Here is a 22,971-nt window from a genome sequence, read left to right as displayed (position 1 = left end):
TCAAAGGGAACAGTCGGCACGAATTGTCACCCCGGTGACAACCGGGAAGACAATTCCCAGCTGTCACCCCGGGGGACATGGCTAAAGGGGACTACTGGGAACAATCCCAATTTAGTATTATATTCACAAAAGTGGTGATTTGATGAAGGATCCATAAGTAATCGAGGGAACTCCTCAAATTTTATAGGGAAACGTGTGGTGACTTCGGTTTCGTGAGAAGTATTCTAAGCATATGCTACCAACAAGTAAGATTTTGCACCGAGATATACCTGGTATATCGTGGTTTAGAAGGTGCTGAGAGAACTCCTATTTCTTTATAGATACAAGTTTGGGAGTTTTGGCGTTGTTTTAAGAACGGAAAGCATATTTATGCTACTATGCAAATTACATTCATCGTCATCATCATCACTACCATATTACACTATGCGTCGTCGATTATGAGCCTATTATGTGTTATTGGTACTTTTCATAGCCTTTTAGATCGAGACTCGAGTTTGTCAAGCGATAATTTAAAAAAAACCTAATTATAAACCTGAAGAGTATGTTTGCTTGAACGCGCTTACCTCAGGAACTATAGGTCCGATTTAAAAACTTATTTCAGTGTTAGATAGCTTATTTATCGAGTAAGGCTATAGGCTATATTATATGTATCTTAGCGTAATAATTCACGCTAAGACTAATACGACCAAAGAAACTCAAGAAAATGTGGGGAAAACGGGGGAAATATTAGGGTTTATCTCACGAACTACTGGAGCAATTTTTATGGCAATATTTGGCACAGATGTAGAGTAGACCACGTGAAGAGAGTAGGGACATAAGCTATTATTTATGGGAAAATGTACGGTTTCCGTAAAATTCCTAATTTACGTGGGCGAAGCCGCGCGGGACATCTAGTAAATATAGTGTGAGTGTGATAGTGTAATAACAACATTTAAAATGTTTTTACCAACTAGCTCACCTTCAAACTCCTAATGTCATACCTTATTGGGTACCCCAAGGTTCACAATATGCATTTTAAACTTAAATATATCTTACGAGTTTTGTACCAGCTTGGTGAATAAAATAATTTACGTCTACCTCTAAAAATGGATAGGTAATAAATAAGGATTAAGTAAAACCAAAAATATGTCACGTAGCCTAAAGTGCAGATAGTGTAATGTGTCAACTATTTAGGTAGCTCAATATTCTCAGAAAATCTGTCGTCCAAAGATACTTGGACGGAATATTAGAAAAAGAAAATCTGTGGTCCTAGCACAGTATATAGATATATACTGTACATGTACTAGGACCACAGATTTTCTTCTTCGAACTTCTAAGTTAGAGTGATAGTCTTAAAACCACTCTAAAAACGTTGCTTTCTGGCACCTACTCAACTCTTTAACTCAACGTTTCTTACTTAAATCAGCAGTTCTAAACATTTAATTGCAGATGGCTAAGTTAACAAAGCAAGCCTTTAATGAAACCTTGGTACTTAAGCATCACTTAGTGTTTGTTTTATTAACGATGGCAACAGATACTCAACCATTGACAAAAACATTATTTGTTGTATTTCCCCACTCAATGTCGGAGTAATACTCGTAAAGCACGCTCCACAGATAGAAAAGTTATCTAATAAGCAGTTTGCAAATTTAATCAAATTTAAATTATGATATAACGGGCCAATTTCCTCGACTTGTTACAGAAGTTATTAATATCTGCGCAATTTGTCTTATCCTATTAAGGGTTTATGGTTATAGCAAATATCCTTGAGGTAAAATTAGTCTGATCCAAATAAGTCCAAAATTTATGTTGTTTTGCTGCAAAAGCTGCTCAAAATATCTGTTGACTTCTGACGACGCGGACGTCTCCAAATCTGGTGTGCCGATATTTTGACAGGGTACTTAGATATTATTGGAATTTTCTCAGAAGGCAGAAGTCAATGCAGCGGAATTCTGTTTCTGATGTATCCAAAGAAGAAACTTTAAATGAATCTCCTGAGAAAGTGAGATTAAGCAGCTGGCTGTACTGTGTTCTGATTTGGTGTGACACATTCAATAACTATTGATAATTTTAATTATTAAGAATAAATTATACTTATATTACTTGATTCTTATCATATGCCAGTAGCTGAGGCATAGACAATTTTTAAGCCAATGCATAAATTTTTGCGCGGGCTATAAGCGCGGTGATCAAACTAAGAAATTCCGTAACGAAAACTAACCTAACACCCTGACCAGCACAACGGTGCGGCGTTGCCAGACCGCGGCACGGTGCGTTCGTTACTGCGGCAGTTCCCGAGTGACACGTATTTTATATTTTACTTTTCTAAATATCCCCAAAAAAATTAAGTCAAAGTCATGCACAGAGTCTACGTCACTTAATTTACATAATATATCCCGCACGTCTCATGTAAGTGCGGGCGCACACCGACGTCCTGCGGTGCGGACGTGAGCTCTCGCCCTAATTGAGAAGAGGGGCGGAGGGCGGGGGGCGAAGGCCGCGCCAGGGGCAAACGTCGGACCCTGGAATAATTATGGTTGTAAATAAAACCTTGCATGAAAATGTTGAAAAGGCAGAATGACAAAATATCGGTTCGAAATGTTTTTCGAAGCGTCTAATAATGTTCTAAATTCTGCGGGCAGTTACAATAATCTTATTCCCCTGACGTTGTGTACTTACTTTCTAGACCTACCTACTTGAACTTGGCTTGACAGGCTACCGCGTGTCTAGATTATGGCTAACAACTACAGAAACAAAGATTAACAATTTATAATATTATTATGTTAATTATGTTTATTTTGGAACGAAGTTCATTATCGCGCGTTGCGAAAGGGGGCTAGACGAAAAGTTGTAACGACACAAAAGTGTCGTGTGTCGCGTCACACACGAAAGTGTGTGTCGCGTGTTTCTCTCTCTCTCGCATTGAACAGTGTGGTGTAGCGAAGATTTTTTTTATGGAGTGTATACAGGTTTTTTGTACATACGAAATAACTTCGATCCATCCGGGCGTCCCTTGACGCCTCTCAAGTCTTTTTTTAAATATTTTATATTCATTTTCATTCAAAAGCAAAACTAAAACAGAACTCAGCTGGTTATTTATAAATTACCGGCGGTAGTCGTGACAAAACGGTATGCAGTTCAAATGAAACCACGCTCTATTTACCCAGCATTAACATGGCTGATTATCTCGTTGGACATTCTAAGAATTCTTACTTTATTATATTCTTATAAAATAATGAAAATGTATTTTTTTTTAATTAAAAGACTATCACTTAAAGTATTTTTTAAACGTTTTTTGAGGGATTCCAGGAAAATAGTAGTGTTTTAGGAAAATGAGAGTTTCCGCGGAAATGCGGGGAATTGTTTAAGATTTTTTTTTATTTTGTAAGTATTTTATAAAAATTTTAAGGGACAGTTGGTCAAATACCTTGTTATTTCTGTCGTTCTTCATATTTATGAAAAAGTAGGCTTACTATTTTGGCAAACTGTTAGTAGGAACAGGCGCAAGTGGAACTTATGCCCGTTATTAATAAAAACATTTTCTCTATGTATAATCTAATCTATGAGTCTTTGTCAGATGCATTAGAAAATCCACTCTATATACATTTAACAGTAATTATAGAATAACTCAATAACGTTAGCTTGGAGCAAATATTTTTCTTAATAAGAGGCGTAGGAGTTCAAAACAAGTCATCATGTTGAGATTCTGTAATGAAATTCTTGAGTCAAAACACTGTAATGTGTTTGCTGCTGAAACTCACGTTTAACAAGAGATTAATGAAAATTATATCGAGGGTAAACTGTATGGAGGTAATTAAGCTCGGCTTAGCCTGAGCGTGATGTGCGGGGAACACCCGAAGCCTTTAAAACCTTATTAAAAACAATTTCGATTTTCATCCCACCCCCCCCAATCTACATGTTGATTAACGTCAAAGCCTTTGAATTCAGAAATTAATTGAAAATACTCAGTCGTTACGTCAAAGAATGAAAATCGGCCAAGTCTGATTTGCGACTCGCACACGAAGGTTTCCGTACCATTATAGATTAAAAATAGCGGCTACAGAAATATATATGTCGGAAATCAAGTTTTATTCAGAACGCCAGCGCCATCTCTCGGCGCTCGATGGAGTTAGTGCACCGCGCGCGCCACTATTTAATGCCAGCGGCGGAGAGGACTCACTTCAATTCTCGGGAGCGGCGCGTGCGGACGGTTGCATCTAAACCATCCTGCGTTCTAAATAGATTGAGTGATATAGATACTGTGATTTAATAGTGATTGCTTATTTTAATATTAACTTTTCGAATATAGTTTGTGATTGGACTAAAGTGTTTTCCAACATTACCCACAACTGCCCACAGTCGTTAAAATTCAAAAATGACCGACGAAAATCAGCCTTCACCGTTATCAGAATTGGGATCAGTGTTGGATCAGCGAGACAACGAAACCAGAATGTGGCGTGCTATGTTCGAACAGCAGAACAAAAACATGCAAGCTTTGATTGCCGCGCTTCAATCACCGAAACCGGCATATCGCGAGGAACTACCGCCATTTGATCCGGAAAAACAAAACACGGACGCAAGATCTTGGTGCGCGACGGCAGATTTGTGCTTTGCAGAAAATCCACCGAGTGGCAGTCGACTGGTTTTGGCGGTTAGCAGGGCACTCAAGGGCGAAGCATCAACATGGTTGTCGCAAGTAGTTTATGAGGGTATGACTTGGAGCGAGTTCAAAGTGCTTTTTACAACGAGATTCATTTCGACCGAGACACTAGCAGGTACCCTCATTAAATTAAACGGCGAAAAACCGACCGAGAAAGAAACCCTACCCGCGTTCGCAAGTCGCTTAATTTCGTCGTTAATTAATCGGTGGAAAGATGCGAATAAAGAAGAAATAGCCGTAGCTACAGTACTTGCCCATATATCGCAGTTTGACCCGAGAATACAACGTTTGGCGTTTACTACTAACATTGTAACAAGGGACAAATTGCAACAGGAACTAAACGCTTTTTCTCATTTAAAGCGGAAGTTAAATAGCTCCACTGAAATATTATCGAGTACAAACGATAACAAGCGGCAAAAAATAAACACCATAAAGTGTTTCAACTGTGGAAAAACCGGCCACAAAAGAAGCGAGTGCAGAAGCAAGCCAACGGAGTCAAGAGGACGACCTCAGGCGTCTACGTCGTCGTCGAATCCAGCACCTCAGCAGCCTGCAGCGAAGACCTTGGTGTGCTTCAAGTGCGGCAAGCAAGGACACATCGCATCGCGGTGTACGAGCAGCGGCAGCGCGCACACCGACGGCGGCGGAGCGCGGGCCGAGCGGCGCGTCGACGTCTGCGTCGTACAACCACCGTCGGGCTCGCTACAGCATAAAGGTGAAGTAATACGATTTACTTACGATTCTGGTGCTGAGTGCTCGTTAGTTAAAGAAAGTTTTGCTTCAAAATTTAGCGGTAAACGCATAAACAATGTTATTGCTATGACCGGTATTGGTCAAACACGAGTATTCAGTACAGAACAGATTTTATGTTGTGTGGTGGTTAACGGTTTTCCTTTTGAACTTCTATTGCATGTTTTACCTGATAATTATTTACAAAGTGACGTAATGTTAGGACGCGAGATTTTAAATTTAGGTTTTGTAGTTAACATGACGGCGACAGACATTTCGTTTTCTAAAATTCACAGTGTCAATTCGGTGCGACAGGAATGTAGTGACGTGATTTCGTTGGATTTAAATTCTATTGTAACGGACGTGAATAGTAACGATAAAATTAAGGTGTTGCAAATACTTGAGTTATTTTCGATTTTTTTTATAACCGGCTTACCCACAAGTCGTGTGACTACGGGCGAGCTCAAAATAAAATTAATAGACCCGAATCGCACGGTACAGCGGCGGCCGTATAGGATGTCCGCTGAGGAACGCAGCGTTATGCGCGACCGTGTAAAAGAATTGTTGGATGCGAATATTATCCGTCCTAGCTGTTCTCCATTTGCAAGTCCGGCCTTGTTAGTTAGAAAACAAGACGGTTCTTATCGAATGTGCATAGATTACCGTGAGCTCAACAGTAATACCGTCTCCGATCGTTACCCCCTTCCCCTTATTTCAGATCAAATCGCGCGTCTTCACGGTGCTAATTATTTTTCAAAATTAGATTGTGCAAGTGGTTTTCATTTAATTCCCGTAAATGTAGAGTCGATAGAGAGCACTGCTTTTATAACAGCCGAGGGTCAATACGAGTTTTTGACTATGCCGTTCGGATTGAAAAATGCGATCTCCGTATTTCAACGATCTATCATGAATGCTTTAGGTGATTTAGCTCATGATTACGTAATTGTGTACGTTGATGATGTTTTGATTGTTTCACCTGATGTAGAGTCAGGTTTACAAAGACTTCGTACGGTTCTGGAAGTGTTGACTAAGGCAGGATTCTCTTTAAATCTGAAGAAATGCTCCTTCCTCAGGACGAAGGTAGAGTTCTTGGGATTTGAAGTAGAGTCTGGACAGATCAAACCTAATCGTAGGAAAATAGAGGCCCTTACTGCTCTACCACCTCCTCAGACCGTGTCTCAATTACGACAGTTTATAGGGCTCGCATCTTATTTTCGCCAATTTGTACAAAGCTTTTCTAAAATAATGGCACCTTTGTATCGACTAACTTCGCTTAAGGGTGACTTAACTTGGAAACCGGAACACGAGGATATACGTCAGAAGGTAGTTTCAATTTTAACTAGTGACCCGGTTTTAACAATTTTTGACCCAGATCTTTCGGTAGAGCTTCATACGGACGCGAGTAGTTTAGGATATGGCGCGATTTTGTTTCAAGTAAAACCCGATGGTAAGCGTTGCGTCGTAGCCTACTACAGTAAGAGAACATCCCCCGCTGAGAGCAAGTATCATTCGTATGAGCTCGAAACTCTTGCGGTCGTTAATTCTATCAAACATTTTAGGCAATACGTCCATGGCCGAAAATTTACTGTCGTTACAGATTGCAATTCGCTCAAATCTTCTAAAGCCAAACAGGAACTAACTCCCCGAGCACATAGATGGTGGGCTTATCTACAATCGTTTGATTTTAACGTAGTTTATAGAGAAGGAAAAAGAATGAGTCATGTAGATTTCTTCTCGCGAAACCCTCTCCCGCTTGAGTCGACATCAGTAGAGCCTCGTGAAAGTCCGAAACGCGTTGATGTTACTGAACTCTCTCCTAATTGGCTCCAAGCCGAACAACAACGAGATGTAGAGATTTCTAAAATAATGACGGATCTAGAGAATAATCAACTCGATGAGCAACAAGCTAAAACTTACGAAATACGTGCGGGCGTCTTACACCGTAAAATACAAAGAAAACGTAGGTCCAAATGGTTACCTTACTTACCTCGCGCTCTCCGATGGTCCGTAGTTAATAATTTTCATGACTCGATTATACATCTTGGTGCAGATAAGACGACTGAAAAGTTATTCAATTATTATTGGTTTCCGGGACTAAATACTTACGTCAGAAAATTTGTAGACAACTGCGTCACCTGTAAAATAGCTAAAGCTCATTCTGGGAAGGTTCAAGCCGAGCTTCATCCGATACCTAAGGTCACGAGCCCCTGGCATACAATTCACGTAGATGCGACGGGTAAGCTCAGCGGGAAAAATGATAGAAAGGAGTACATTTTTGTAATAATAGACGCGTTTACGAAGTATGTGCTTCTATACCACGCAACCAACATTGATACCAAGAGCAGTTTACATGCTATATCTCAAAGTGTCTCACTATTTGGTGCTCCGACTCGCATAATAGCCGACCAAGGGCGTTGTTTTGCTAGCAAGGAGTTTCGTGATTTTTGCGCTAATAAAAACATTGATTTGCACCTTATAGCGACAGGATCTTCACGCGCTAATGGACAGGTTGAGCGTGTTATGAGCGTCTTGAAGTCAATGTTGACTGCGATAGAGGCTAGTGATAACCGATCGTGGCAGGACTCTATTGGCGAAGTTCAACTAGCGATTAATTGTACCGTGAATAGAGTTACACAAGCTTCGCCTCTAGAGCTCCTAATCGGTAAAGTGGCGAGACCGTTGTCGTTGATGTGTAGTGATACTGTAGAGCTAGACGTTGATATAGACGAAGTTCGTGAACGCGCGTCAGATAATATAAAGAGGTGTGCGGAATATGATAAAAGCCGATTTGATAAAACTAAAGCTAAAATTAAAAATTTCGCGGTTGGTGACTTTGTGTTATTAGAGAACGAGGAACGAAATCAAAACAAATTAGATCCGAAATATAAAGGTCCGTTTAAGGTGATAGAAGTTTTGGAGGGTAACCGTTACACACTTAAAGCACTAAATTCTAAGCGTACCTATAAATACGCACACGATAGATTAAGAAAGATGCCAAGGGGTCAAGTTGAAGTTGATGATTTTTGTGAATCTAATAATGATGAAGTTTAAGTTGTAAATAATCGTGACAAAAACTCAAGTAAATATCTCTAACGACCGTACAATATTCGACCGTACCAGTAATTATTACGTAGCCGTAGCCCAGTGGAAATCGGTTTCTCTTGAGGTAGCTCAAGTAGTCCGTGGGTGCGCGGTGCGCGTATGATTCTGGCGGAGGTCGGGGTCTTTGAGGACCGTACGATGTGCAGTCAGCGGGTGATGCACACGGGTTAGATGCTCTATGGTAGTGGTACGTTAACGGTCCTTGCGCAGGACGTGAAGGCAATGTTGTTGCCGGTCGGCAAAGAAGCCGTGGTGTTGGAGATCTTACTTGAGAGTTTGTGTTCTACATAGTAGAGTTTGAGAAATGCTTAATATGGATTTGTTACCTTGCCCAGTTGTATCTGTTAGTACCATTAGTAAGATTTTGATTTCTATGATGGACTTTTAGATTTGTATGGCTAAAATAAATTTCAATTGAGATTACTGCTTGGTTTTTTAATATAGAGTCTGGTCAGGAATGGCCGAGTGAAACGAAGTTCTCGCGTGTACTATTTGTTTCAGAATAATCATCACACGAGGGCGTGTGCTAATCAGGACGGCCGTGTCGGAAATCAAGTTTTATTCAGAACGCCAGCGCCATCTCTCGGCGCTCGATGGAGTTAGTGCACCGCGCGCGCCACTATTTAATGCCAGCGGCGGAGAGGACTCACTTCAATTCTCGGGAGCGGCGCGTGCGGACGGTTGCATCTAAACCATCCTGCGTTCTAAATAGATTGAGTGATATAGATACTGTGATTTAATAGTGATTGCTTATTTTAATATTAACTTTTCGAATATAGTTTGTGATTGGACTAAAGTGTTTTCCAACATTACCCACAACTGCCCACAGTCGTTAAAATTCAAAAATGACCGACGAAAATCAGCCTTCACCGTTATATAATTTATAAAAGAAATAACTATCTAGCTAGCGCAGTTCTTGAGATACAGACAGACGGACAGACAGCGAAATCTTTGTTTTAAGGTCCCGCTTTTACCCTTTCGGTACGGAACGCTAAAAACTTTACAGTTTTCATCGTTCCCGCTATTTACGTCGCAAGAATAACTTATCTCCAGTCTTAAAGAAACTTTTTTAATATTAAGATGATATTTTTCTTTGTAAGTATTTTTAATCTCGCGACGTAGTTTTCTTTACAAAGCTAACGGCGGAAGATATAGAATTACCCGTGTACGGTCAGTAGTTCCTTTGTTCTTGTAAGTTCAGTAACATCCTTGTTGGAGAGGACAAGCAATTATAGCATAGCCCAGGGGTTCCCAAACTGTGCGCCGCGGCGCCCTGGTGCGCCGTGGAAAGGCAAGAGGGGCGCCGTGAGCCGATCCGATATCATAAATAATTAAAACTTTTTAATCGGGATTTAACGCGACTTATTCAAGTAGTAATGCTACTACGAGTACATACTTTTTCTCGATGTTTCGGCCGTGTTGCAACGGCCGTGGTCACGAGGGGAATAAATACTTGAATAAAGTCGCGTTAAGTCCCGATTAAAAAGTTTTAATTATAATGCAACGCGAAAGTTTAAAATGTTATATCATAAATAATGTAAAGATGGTAGATGATTAATTAATATTTGTTTATTACTATTTACCTGCTTAACCTAACTATAATTATCATTAAAAGTAAAGGTTATTTATGTATATTTTTCTAGTAACTAGGTAGAGTAGGGCGCCGTGACAAAATATTTAACGTGTTAACTGCGCCGCAGGCTAAAAAGATTGGGAACCCCTGGCATAGCCAATCAACTTAGCTAGTGAATTGAAGTTAAGTTTGAAGTACTTTTTTAATTTTAATTACTAAAACATTATTTGAAAGTTGAAACTGATCAAAATTCTTTAAAAAAGCAGCTCTGATTGAAAACAATTGGATTTTATTTCATTCTGTTTACATATAAACTCGTTGACGCCTACGGCTTCGTTCTAATACACCTTATTAAGGTATACCAACATTTAAATGTGGATTACGGATACACGCTTAAAAAAACATTTTTATTTTTTACTTGCTGTCTCGGCAAACGTTTCTTTGCCATTTATAGTATTTCACCCGTATTATTTTATTGAAGTGACTAAATAAGTATGTCACCATGGCAACGACCAACGCTATCCCGACGCACAAACAATGGTCGCCGTCAGTCTCGACTTGTAATAATTTACTATTATTTATTCAATAAATGCACTTATCAATATAATAAGTACCTACTCGTAGTAGCCGATTATCAGACCCACTGAATATGCATATAAAATTTGGTTAAAATCAGTGAAGCCGTTTCGCGGCCTAACATTGTGACACGAGAATTTTATATAAGTAAGTATAAGATTATAACGCCATAGTCATTATGTGGTATTTTTAACATCGATTTAGGTACTTATAATGCACTTCTTTAATAACAATATTATGATCAGTTTCCAAAGTTAGTAAATAAATAAATATAACAAAGATTTAAAACAAAAATATAAGTTACCTATTTTTAACCAACTTCCAAAAAGGAGGAGGTTATACGTTTGGCTGTAGACATATTTTTTTTTCAACATTTTTAATGAAATGATTTATCTTACTTAGGTAGGTATAATATTATGTAATCCAAGGATTATCTCTTCATACCCAATTTCACGTTCAAAATATTCCAAAAATATGACAATGCTTGCTCGTAAAATTGAGTCATAGGATAATCGGCGAGGTGTCAGAATTTATGACAGCAGCAGGATGGGATGGCACAGGAGGGATTTGGCGGATAACGGCCTGATATCGGGATATCTTTCTAATTTACCTTTTTTATGCCAACGAGTTATGGGTGGCGTTATATTTGAATATACACTTGAATTTTTGTGAAAACTTCTTTAGCAGCGTTGAGCACTTTTGTGAGATGGGTAAAAACTGTGAAACTCGCGTCAGATTCTCGTGCTGATCGAAAAACCGTAAGACGGTTGGAGAATAGTGTTGAAACATCGAAATCGATTACTCAAACAATCGATTGTTTTTTCGATTAATAAGAAAAATCGATTTTTTAACAATCGATTTTCATAAAAAATGGGTTAAAAATTTAATCGATTGTAAGGGTTTCGATTAATTTAAAAAAACGGTTTTTTTTAAATCGATTTTCATGAAAAATGGGTTAAAAAAAATAATGCACAACGTTAAAAATCAAGTTTTTACTTCTGCCGGCACTTCCGGAGTGCAACCCGTCTTTTTTTTTAAATAAATTCAAGTGTTCTCTAGGTTTTTAATGCACTTTGCTCGTACTTGCTTGTACTCAGTATAAAATCAGCATGACGTTGTCTAAACGTCGTTTTAGCTTGTGTTGCATAGAAGCTGCAATAAAGAGTGTCCAAATATTTAAGGCACTTTAGCGCGAAATACATCGTCCAATGAACCTGCAATTCCTAAAAAGGGTTAGCGAAAAGACGTTCTAATAAATCACTTGAAGTAGCCCGATGAAGATGTTATACCCCTTTTTATGTACAGCGCATTCAGCAATAGCAATTAACATTAGAGCACACCACAAAAATTCTTGCAAAATGAGGGCACTTTAGACAATATTCTGGCTACACCCATGCAAACGAATCTCTCTCTTGGTCATAATATTAAATGTATTTTATGCGGCAGTGATGCACCGGGTCCCGTATTACATAATAAGGCCAATTTCGTTACAATATTTGTTATTTAAATCTCTTAACTTGGCGGAACTCCAAGCCGCGCTGTTCGGGTAAGCCGGTGCATTACAATAATGTTACTGCTATATAATTAGCTAAAATAACTATACTTTAATATGATAAAGCGGAAGATTTTGTTTGTTTGAACGCGCTAATCTCAGGAACTACTGGTCCTATTTGTTATTAAAGTGTTAGATATCCCATTTATCACGGAAGGATATAAGCTATATTTTATCACGCTAAGACTAATAGGAACGAAGAAATAGAGAAAAATATGAAAAAAAAAGGGGGGAAATTATTTGAAAGGGCGTAATGGGCATTGTCCAAAAAAAATCACATGTACTTTTTATATTTTTTTTCGTTGAAATAGGGTATTTTAAGAATATAAATTAAATTATTTTGAAATTCTTTGGCTAGTTTTTTCTCAATAAATTTTTAAAGTTTCGCTCTGACGTCATCATCGGCCGCCAATTGACCTCTGCAGTGTTTTAAATTTCCTTTCAATCTTATTTATAATGGCTGGTTCGTCAAATGCAAGTTCTCATTATGTGAAAGCTGATACGAGAAGCTTACCAAAAGTTCGAAACGTAATGTTGGTCGTATTTATTGCTATTTTAACGCCATTGAAGGTCAAACAAAGGTTAAACATATTTGCTCAAAAATATAATTAACTAATGGGTATTTTTTTCGTTTATATACAGAAAAACGATCACTGACCTTATTCCTCGAAATGTTTTTGTAATGAGCAAAATTAAAAAAAATGGACAATCCCCATTGAACGCGCTAATCTCAGGAACTACTCCGATACGTCAGATTAGAAAAAATATTTCAGCATAAGATAGCCCATTTATCGAGGAAGGATATAAGTTATATTTTATCACGCTAAAAGTAATAGTAGTGAAGAAATAGAGGAAAATGTGAAAAAAACAAGGGAAATTATTTCAAAAAGGCTTATCTCACGAACTACTAGAGCATTTTTTCTGTTATTTGGCACAGATAAGAAGTGGACCACGTTAAGGATCATAAGCTATTTTTTGTGTACTAATAATTTTTCTGTGAAATATCTATTTTTTCGCGGGCGAAGCCGCGCGGAACATCTAGTATTATTATACTGCTCTAAAACGTAAAATGTTGTGATAGATGGACGGATCGATGGATCGATTTGGATATTTATATTTTGTAGAAAATGAACGTAGCTAATCTATATGAATATTAAAAACTTCACTCTTGCGTATAAATAACGGTTTCGACGTAATACGCAAGTTAGTATAATATAAATTTTTACCAAACTTCTACTTGTAAAGTAAACTTTCTCGTAAACACCAGTAAGTTATTTCTATAAATAAATACAAAAATGTTGAAACATCAACAAACAATTAATTAAACACAAACAACAAATGTTTGTTCCTAAACAATACGCGCTCCTATTATCGACTTTTGGTAACCGACATCCGTGTTTGTACAGTTCGCTGTAACAATTATTATTAATTAAGTACAATTATTAATGAATTTCTGCAGATAATAATTGAAGTGTTAAATAATATAATGTGTTTTTATACGAGTTAAAACTTTTATGGTGTTAAAAAATTATGGTTTCTTATAATCTCTCTCTCCGAAACAATTTTTCTAATATAATAATTATTGTCAATCCTACATCTTATTATCTTTATATACAGGGTGTAACAAAAACACGTGATAATACTTTAGGGTGTGTACGTGTTCCCTGTAGAGATTTCACTGTGAAAGTAGCAACGCTGAAAGACCAAATTTTTTTTTTCACTTTTGTATGGGCAAGGGCCCGAGCGTCACGAGTTTCCCCATACAAAAGTGAAAAAAACTTTTTGGTCTTTCAGCGCTGCTACTTTCACAGAGAACTCTCTACAGGGAACACGTACACACCCTAAATTATTATCACTTGTTTTTGTTACACCCTGTATACAAGTTGTATATACAAGTATCTTTATAGATACAAGTTGGAAGCCGGCTGAATGAAGTTGCAGCAGATGACGTATCGTCGCGACACTTCACGCTACAGGTTTCTATGTATTTCTATGAATAAGTGTCGCTAGCTGCGCAGGGTATTTCTCGATGAGATCGAGTCTGCGGCGCACATACAATCTGCATGGCCGCGCCATGCCGACTGTATGTTTACGGCGCAGACTCGACCACACAAAAAGTGTGCCGTCTGCGATCTCCCATAGAAATACATAGAAACCAGTAGTGTCGCGACGACACGTCGTCTACAGTTGTCGCGTGTCGCTCGGTTACAACTTGTACCTTACTCGTGTCGGAGGCCAAGATCCACTTTGGGTAGCTGAGCCAGCGTAGTCAGTAAGTCAGTAAGGGTGCGTCCACAAATTACGTGAGGTGTTTAAAGGGGGTAGAGGGTTTCGGCAAACTCACGTAATTTTATGAACCAAAATGATATAATTTTTTGTTACAAAAAAAATATACTATTATCATTCAGATTGTACGTATGCTTAAGATTTAAGAGCCCATATGACCCTAACTTGACTACATACTTTAACCTAGATCTCAAAATCTGTAAGGTCTAGAAAACTGATTTTTTGACACAAGTAACATCAGTTCATAAAGATTAAATGCTCAAGACGAAAACACGATTACTCAAAAAATGCTCGATAGTTTCTTTTTTACAAAAAACCTTGTTTTAGATACATTTTTGCTTGGATCTTCGAAGTTTGCTGTCTTTTCTTTAATATTTTTTAATATCTAAAAAGGTATTGATAAAACCTAAATTTGCTCAAAACACTTTTTTCATAATCATTATAGTTCGTCTTTTATTCAAGTAAAACTAACTTGGCGATGATTCCGCGCCGTCCTTTTTCACCTGGCATATGAAAGACGGGCGTGAGTGTGAAGAGAGAAGGACGATGTTTGATTTTTAGAGTCAGGTGAGCTCTTAATCGTAAGCGTAATCGTTAAACAATTAAGATCATACACTTATTCCTACGAAAGAAAATAATATCATTCATACTTTGACATTATACATCTACTTACTGCCAAACAATCCAACGCGTGTTTACGTAAGATTGGGGGGTAGGGGCCCTCCCCTACCCCCCAAAGTTGTTGGTCGAATAAAATCTCACGAAATCTCACCAGGGGGGAGGGAGGGTCAGAAAATTAAAAAAAAACACCGCACGTAATTTGTGGACGCCCCATAAGTGAAACATAAAAAATAGGTCTAGTTTAGGGACTATCAGAACCAAGAATCAATATAATAATGTTAAATTTATTTACCGATGTAAAATGAATAGGTTGTTGAAAATTTGAAGATCGACCTCGAGTTTGGAGTCGCAAACAAAGTAGTTTAATTAAAGAAAACGGTTAATGGTACCCTTAACACTAATAGGAATAATGCTTTTGATCGCAAAATTAAATTGTTAAGATTAAACAGTAGACCTTATTAAGACTGTTCCAAATTACTTATTTAAGTTCTATTTTTTAAATTAAGTTCTTGTTTCAACACAATTTGAATGATATATTATATAGTACACTATAACGTCAGGCCCTACTAGTAATGGTAGATGGTATTAGTACTAGTAGCGTTAATAAGTTAGAGCATAGAGTTTAGAAATTGAAATTGTAGAGCTTGAAATAGCAAAAGAATTCACAAGCAAGATCAAGTGGCAAGCGTTTAAAACTTTTATATCAATCAATCACCTGGCTTAGTTGCGTTATAATACTGTATATTACAATTACTATACTATAATATCTTACCTTATATCTTTAAACGAGCAATCCTTGTATATATGTATAAATTTTTAGAAAATGTCATTTTATTCGTGTTGTCAAATAGCTAGTAATATACATGATATGATATTATACTAGGATTTTGATATAGAATATGAAAACGTGCGAAATATTATCTCCTTACGAAAATATTCAAAAATAAAGATAAGTCCCCACGCGTGTTATGTCAGCAAAAAACGCGATTTGAGTAATGAAGTAGGAGCGAAAGAAGTGGAAATTGGTACGTCACAAAATTCGTCCCCTAAAAAATGGCAGCAGCTGTCCGCGGCGATTGTGATAAGTGGGGCCATTTATTTCATTCGCATTGCAATATGGCCTGAAAATATTCAAATTAAGGTGAGATGAGCTTAAAAATCTTTATATTTATAACGCAATATAACTTCTTTCTGAGACAAAACAAAATAAGGATAATGAAATCATTTTGGATCTCTTATGACGGTAAAATCGGACTTGGGATTTGGGAATCCTTTTTGCTATATTGCACTCCATAATTTGAAGTGAAATGTAACTTGGTATTAATTTTAAGAGTAGACATATTATACGCTTATGTTGTAACCGAACTAGCATAGCTAGATGCATACTGCGTACGTAGTATTGACGCATTGCGACGTAATATTTATGGTAAATGACAAGTGTCCATCCATTCGTGCATTTACTATGACAGTTCCTATGGTACTTTACTTTATTACACCCTGTAGTTAGGAAACTACAGGCTGTTACAAAGCAAAGTGAGACTTAGGCTTAGGGTATATTATGTGTGATGTGTCCTATGTAGATGTCGCAGCCGACTGGTTTAAATAGCCGTTCAATCAAACAGCTAGCCCTTTGACTGAACAACGCCATTCAATCACACGGCTATACGTCGTTTAGCCGACTTGTTGACTACAACGTTCAACACTACAGCTAGACGACGCTTAGCCAACTGTTTTGTTTGGGGGGGCCTGTGCCCCCCGAGCCCCCCTTTTATTTGGCGGCGGTCGCCGGCTGCTGCCGCAGCACGCTCGCTGCGCTCGCTCGGCTATTAACTTATTTTTTAAGCGCTGCTACTTTTACAGTGCACTCTATACAGGGAACACACACACATCCTAAATTCTAAAGCATTATCACTTTGTTTTGTTACTTCATGTAGATATATTATACTGTATTCTATTATACTGCACAGTATGTACAATACATAGTAGGTGCATGTGTATTTCAGCACACGTATATCTGTCGACATGAACTTCTTGTTATTGCTATCACGTATTCAATATTTACGCGGGCATAGTGTTTTCTTTGGAAAATGAAAGGTATCACACGAGGCCTTTGTATGAAAATAAACACATAAAATCTTCTTTGCTCGACGTCTTTATGAGCTCAAAGTCAACTCTTTTTAACCTTTCAATTTTACAAATTTAAAGCGTAACCTTCTTCTAAATGTTAGTAATTATTTTTAATAATGTCTATGATATAAATATTTCAAGAAAAGATCTCTTTTTTTTAATTAATTTTAGCGTCAGCCGGATCAGTTGTTTATAGACATTAGACAGTCATCATCATCACCATGTTTTAGTGATTAGAAATCCTGCAATATTAAAGTTAGCTTTAGTGACCCTCGAAAATCATTGTATATTGTAATGGATTTAATTAGTATACAATATACAATTAGAAATAACCGGGGTGTTGCTAGTCTTACATAGAGATAATAATACGTTATTGTTTTAACAAATATCTTTATGATTGGCGCAAACACTCCTCATGCAGCCTCTCCACGTTGGCCGATGATGGTCACATACAAGTGGTTACGAACATTTATGATTGCTTAATATCGACGTTGTTGTGCATGCTACAAACCGCTTCGCAGTCACGATTAGTAACCAACCAACAGCTCAACGATGAAGGGCCTAAGTCTTGACAATTTTAATCACACGTAATTCGAGAATAAATTATTAAATATCTTTATCTAAATCATTATTCATTAGATTATGTAAATGATGCAATTGTAGTCCCACACAGCCCTGAAGCACAATACACCCTCGCAGGAAGCGGCGTCACTTATTGCATTAATGTTTCCGTATGAGATTACACGTTTATCTTACTCATTTGGCTAAATTTAGACAATAATTGAGTTTAGAGCCTCCTTTATTTCAGTCTACGATTTCAGTTCCTTCTTTCTTGTATGTGCCAGACTGTGAGGATTAAAAATTATGATTTAGTTTTCTAAACGAAGGCGGCATACACTTTTATTAATTGCCAAATTAAATTCTTTTGCTATTCACTGTGAAGGCTTATGTATAATCTAAAAAGTATTTCTGTTGAGCCTGCCTTGAAATTGTTAGTAACGGATCATCTATGTACAAATTCATAATTCATTAGTATTCATACTACTAATAAGAAACGTCTGCATGATACACATTAATTCTATTCACAGACCGAAACTTAATTAAGTTAGTAAGTCACGACTTCCGTGTAAGTAATGATATTTTGGACTCTATATTAATATAACCGACATTCCGTAACATAGTTTCGAGAAGCTATGTTTTGCCTCGATATAATAATGTTATTATGATCTGTATCATAATAATTTGTTTACGAAAAGTACTTTGCCTTTTTATATTATTAAAAAGAATGATTATAATATTCTTGTTAAGGGTCATGATGGATAATTATTATGATTGACCAGTGTGATTAAGGCAGCTAGCTACAATTACAACAATCGACGTCAATGATAGGCAACATGGGCAATTCGGCCCTTTTATTTTGTATTTGTCAAGGGCCAACGTGGAGAGAACACTCGTATTGAAAATATTTTTACGAGCCTGTATTTCTTAATTACATCTGGACCCCTGTTTGATAAGAGCTTAATATATTTACTTTTGGGACCCGGGGAGCCTTATTACATACTGAGATAGCCATCGCTAATGAGGACCGAGTATCGATTTCCTATAACGTCGAAGAGGCTCCACCCGATACCTCCTTAATTAGGTATATAATACGCTAGAAAGTAATTTCACTCTGATTATCTCGATATAATGACACCACGACATCGTCGAGGGTCAGTATTTGCAAAGGTAATTAGATCTTATCCTCTGAACCTGTATCTACATTTGGGTATATTATGGTTTGCCTTATGTCTATTTCGTTTTATCTTTTTCAGAGCTATGTTTCATAATTACCTAAACCAAAAATTCGCGATGGTCAAAGACAATTTTGCTACGGTTTCGTAATACATTTACAACATGTTTTTAAAATGTGGATATAATTTATTAAATGTGCAATTACGTAGATGCATTGACAAGGCCAATTCTAAAAGTCTGAACTCATTATTTCATTATATCATAAGGAAGTTACTAGCGTGTAACTGCCAATTACCTAAAATGCTTGTATATTGAATATTGTTTTAATTTAACTTTTGCTACGAATATATTTCATTCAAAACCTAGGATGTAATAAGATTAAATAGAAGCAACTTATAATTTTTATTGTTTGGTAATAAATTATATTTTCCTTGTTTCAGGTGACAATGACTTTTATTACACACCAGAAAGAAACTTTGCTCAAGTTCAGCCACCTATATTCCCAAACAGTCGACCCACGACGTTTCTGGAAAACGGTGACAGCTACAGAGTAGCATCAGCGGGGCAACCTTTTTATAATGAAGGACACGTACGATTCCCTAGTCCTAGCTACAACCAAAACCCTTCACCGTTCCAATTACCGACCGGTAGAAGTCAATCCGGAACACAATATTATTTAAATCAACCAGACTTTCCGTCATCACAACGGCAAAGGTTCAGGCCAGCACCTCCTATTAATTACCAATTAGTAAATTCGGCTCCTACAAAGAGACCAGAGGATAACTCACAGATACATTCTGTCGCCTACCAGAATGATCCATCAAAACCAGAAACCTTTTTAGGGCAAATTACTTTAAATAATCCCGACATAGACTCTCTTCAGAATGGCCGTTTCCAAAATATACCGTTTACTGGAAACAGCCTCAAGAGTCACGGACAATCGGGACATATTTCACATGATGATGAAATTGACAATGATGATCAGGAACTTTATGAACATCACAAAGTTACGACTTATAATCCTTCGAAGTTAGTCAACCGACCGAGCGTAAAGCCTTCTGGTTCTCGTTTCTCACATTTTGATCCTCTTCTTCCTGAAGACAAACGAACACCTCAGAATTTCCCAACGCCGAAGAATACTGTCGCAAAGAACTTTAATCTACCAAAGCACATTGCTAATTCGTATCATGACGCATCAACGGAATATAAACCTTTATTAGATCTAGAGCCGCTGCTTGAAGATGATATAAGAGATATAAGTTCCTTCAGGGAATTGATGAAAAACACAAAGGGGTCATTTGATGTAGAGGTAATAAAGTCAAATCAAAGTAAACTATATGATGACAGCAAATCTGATGCTAGTTCTATGGGATTAGATAATATAGCTCACGATTCTGCCATTAAAACACAATCCATAGAAAAAATGTATACACAAAGGCCTCCTGTTGTTTCATCAAGTACACAAACTATTCCCAGCAGTTCTGAAAAGAATGATAGTCATGCAGATGTTGATACTGAAAGTCAAGAAGGAGAAGAAGAGGAATATGACGGTGAATATTATGATGACGAAGAAGAAGAAACGCAGGCAGCTCAAACTACACCAAAAAATACTGAAACAAGTAAAGAGCCAGTAACTGATATTTATGATGAATATGACTCAACAGAAGAGACTGAAAAATCTGAAGAGACTCCAAAAGTTAACACAACGAGTTCGTATGAAGTGTTGGTAATGGAACCAAACAAAACAATGGTAAAGGATGATAATTTTAAGGAATTTGTTGATTCGACTGTTATTGATCAACCAGAACAAGGATTAGATAATGATGCTGGTGAACCTAGCCAAAAATTCACATTTTCTAAAGATGATAAAGAAGACGTTTCATCAATTGAAACTCCGTCAATTTTAGGTGAAGAGGTGGTTTCGGTGGTTACTACAAAAAGTGTTGTAAACGGAACTATATCTATCCCGAACGTGACTTATTCCCCTACTCCAAAATCAAAAATATCACATCCCAGCAGCTCTCCTTCAATTCAAGAAAATGAAGATGGAGTGTCAGTCACTACAGAAAATTGGATAGTAGTTGCCTCAGTACAAACCAGCAGAAGCGTTTCGGGTGCTCGTTTCTTACCATTCCCAACAGTTGAACAAGAAGAAAAGAAACAAGTACTTACAGATGAAGATGAAGAGAATGTTACCGAAAATCCAAAAGATGGATCACGTAGTTCATCTTCAACTGAAAATATAAATGATAAATTAGATACTATCCAATCTGAGCTATCAATTGATGTTTTATCTGGTAGTATTGATAATGAAAATAAAAATATTGAATTAATAACCGAAACAACAACAGATCGTATGCTTGCATCATCTTCAACCACTCAAGGTCCTGTTAAACTTTTCACCGTAAAGAGCACACAATCTTCAGCTATAACAGAAAGAGCTTCTCCTGATCCTCTGCCTGTAAATATAAAGAAATTTGCACCTCGATCATCATCGACAACACCTAAACCAAGAAAGAAACCGTCATTAGTGACAGTAATGGATGAGCTTCCTTCTGCATTTTTACCACCAGGATATAAACCAAAACTATCTTTTAAGGATAAACGTACTAGCACAACAACGCCATCTACAACAACAACTAGTACTACAACTACAACAACTACTCCATCACCTCCTCCTTCAATAGCTAACGTGATTATCAATGGAACTCAAGGGCGATCTTCTGGAATAAGCTCCAAAAACAAAGTAATTATTCTTGACGATAAATCATTGCTGCCGAAAGAATATAAGCCGAGAGAAAAGCCTAAAGAAACCAAAACTCCAAAAATACAAGAAGATGATTTGAATAAATTTTTACCTCCAGGCTATAAACCACCGACCGAAAATACCGACTTGAAAAATAGCACTTTAGTCGTAGAAAAGATAGACATTTCAGCATTGCTTCCTAAAGGATTCAAGTTGAATAATACAAATATTGCTCTTGATGTATCGGAAATAACTAGTACAACGTCGAAACCTGTTAAAAACATTCCTAAACTTCCTGCGAGCGCTGTTGAAATAGATCTTTCAGCTTTGCTTCCACCTGGCTTTAAACTCAATAGTAGTGAAAACACAAAGATTGAAAGTCCTTTGGAGAAAATAAAAATTGCTGATGTCTCGAATCTTTTGCCACCTGGATTCAAGCTAAATAATACTGAGGAAACTATTGACACTCCTAAAGTAGAGGCAACAACCTCTGCACCGGGAGGATTCAAAGTAGTTTTTCCTTCACGGCCAGGTGGTAAATTGACAAGGAAAAGCACTACTCAAAAGTCCAGTATTGGTCCTCCGCCAGTTACACCAAAAATACAGAAAGGATGGCCAACAAGGTAAATATTGCTGATTGGTTACTTATAAAAATCAAACATCCTATTTAATAGTCATAAATTTGGTAATAAATTAATGCCCGTTTTATAATAGCTTTGCGAAACAAAGACAGCTCTGTTTCTTTTTGTAAAATAAATGTGAAGTAAAACTTAGTTTTACATACTAATTAATTGAATTTGTTTATTCAGAGCCTCAACTGAATTCACTGGATGGCCATCTCCTTCAACGACGCCGTTTTCACTCGAGAAGCTGCTAGAATTGCAAAGAAATGCGACCTCCACAACTCCGTTAGCCGATTTAAGTACCGAAGCATCGACTCGACGCGTTGTAACGACGACCACCACGACCCAGGCACCGCCGGCGCCGACTACTCCTGGCGTTTGTCGACAAGAGTGTGACATTGCCGCTACTATAAAACTAGTTTCAGGTACAACATATTATGCCTATTTATTTACATTTAACTGTTTGTGTCTGGTGGTGTGTAGGAATAAAATAATATATTGATACTTGTATGTCTGGACACCATGCAATTAATAATTATAATCTTATTTATATTTTACCTTGTAGGAGTAAATTGGATTCCCGAACTACTCGACCAACATACAAAGGAATGGAAAAAGTTAGCAAAGGAAGTGAAAGAGGAGGTTAGTTGAATCAATTATAAT

General features: G+C 37.3%; 1 protein-coding gene across 1 annotated transcript in view; it reads left to right on the top strand.

Annotated features, from left to right (window-relative positions):
* The window catches only part of LOC121729274, a 90,612-nt gene that overhangs the window by 63,611 nt on the left and 4,030 nt on the right, over positions 1-22,971 (top strand). Inside the window, exons 3-5 of the mRNA XM_042117738.1 lie at positions 19,380-22,308; positions 22,495-22,733; positions 22,874-22,950. Coding sequence (XP_041973672.1) covers positions 19,380-22,308; positions 22,495-22,733; positions 22,874-22,950 — 3,245 coding nt within the window. The remainder of the gene's footprint in view (positions 1-19,379; positions 22,309-22,494; positions 22,734-22,873; positions 22,951-22,971) is intronic.

This window comes from Aricia agestis, chromosome 8 (assembly GCF_905147365.1).
Source record: "Aricia agestis chromosome 8, ilAriAges1.1, whole genome shotgun sequence".
NCBI classification, from domain to species: Eukaryota; Metazoa; Arthropoda; class Insecta; order Lepidoptera; family Lycaenidae; genus Aricia; species Aricia agestis.
The sequence above is the reverse complement of the archived record's forward strand: the minus strand, read 5'-3'. Positions and strand labels throughout refer to the sequence as shown.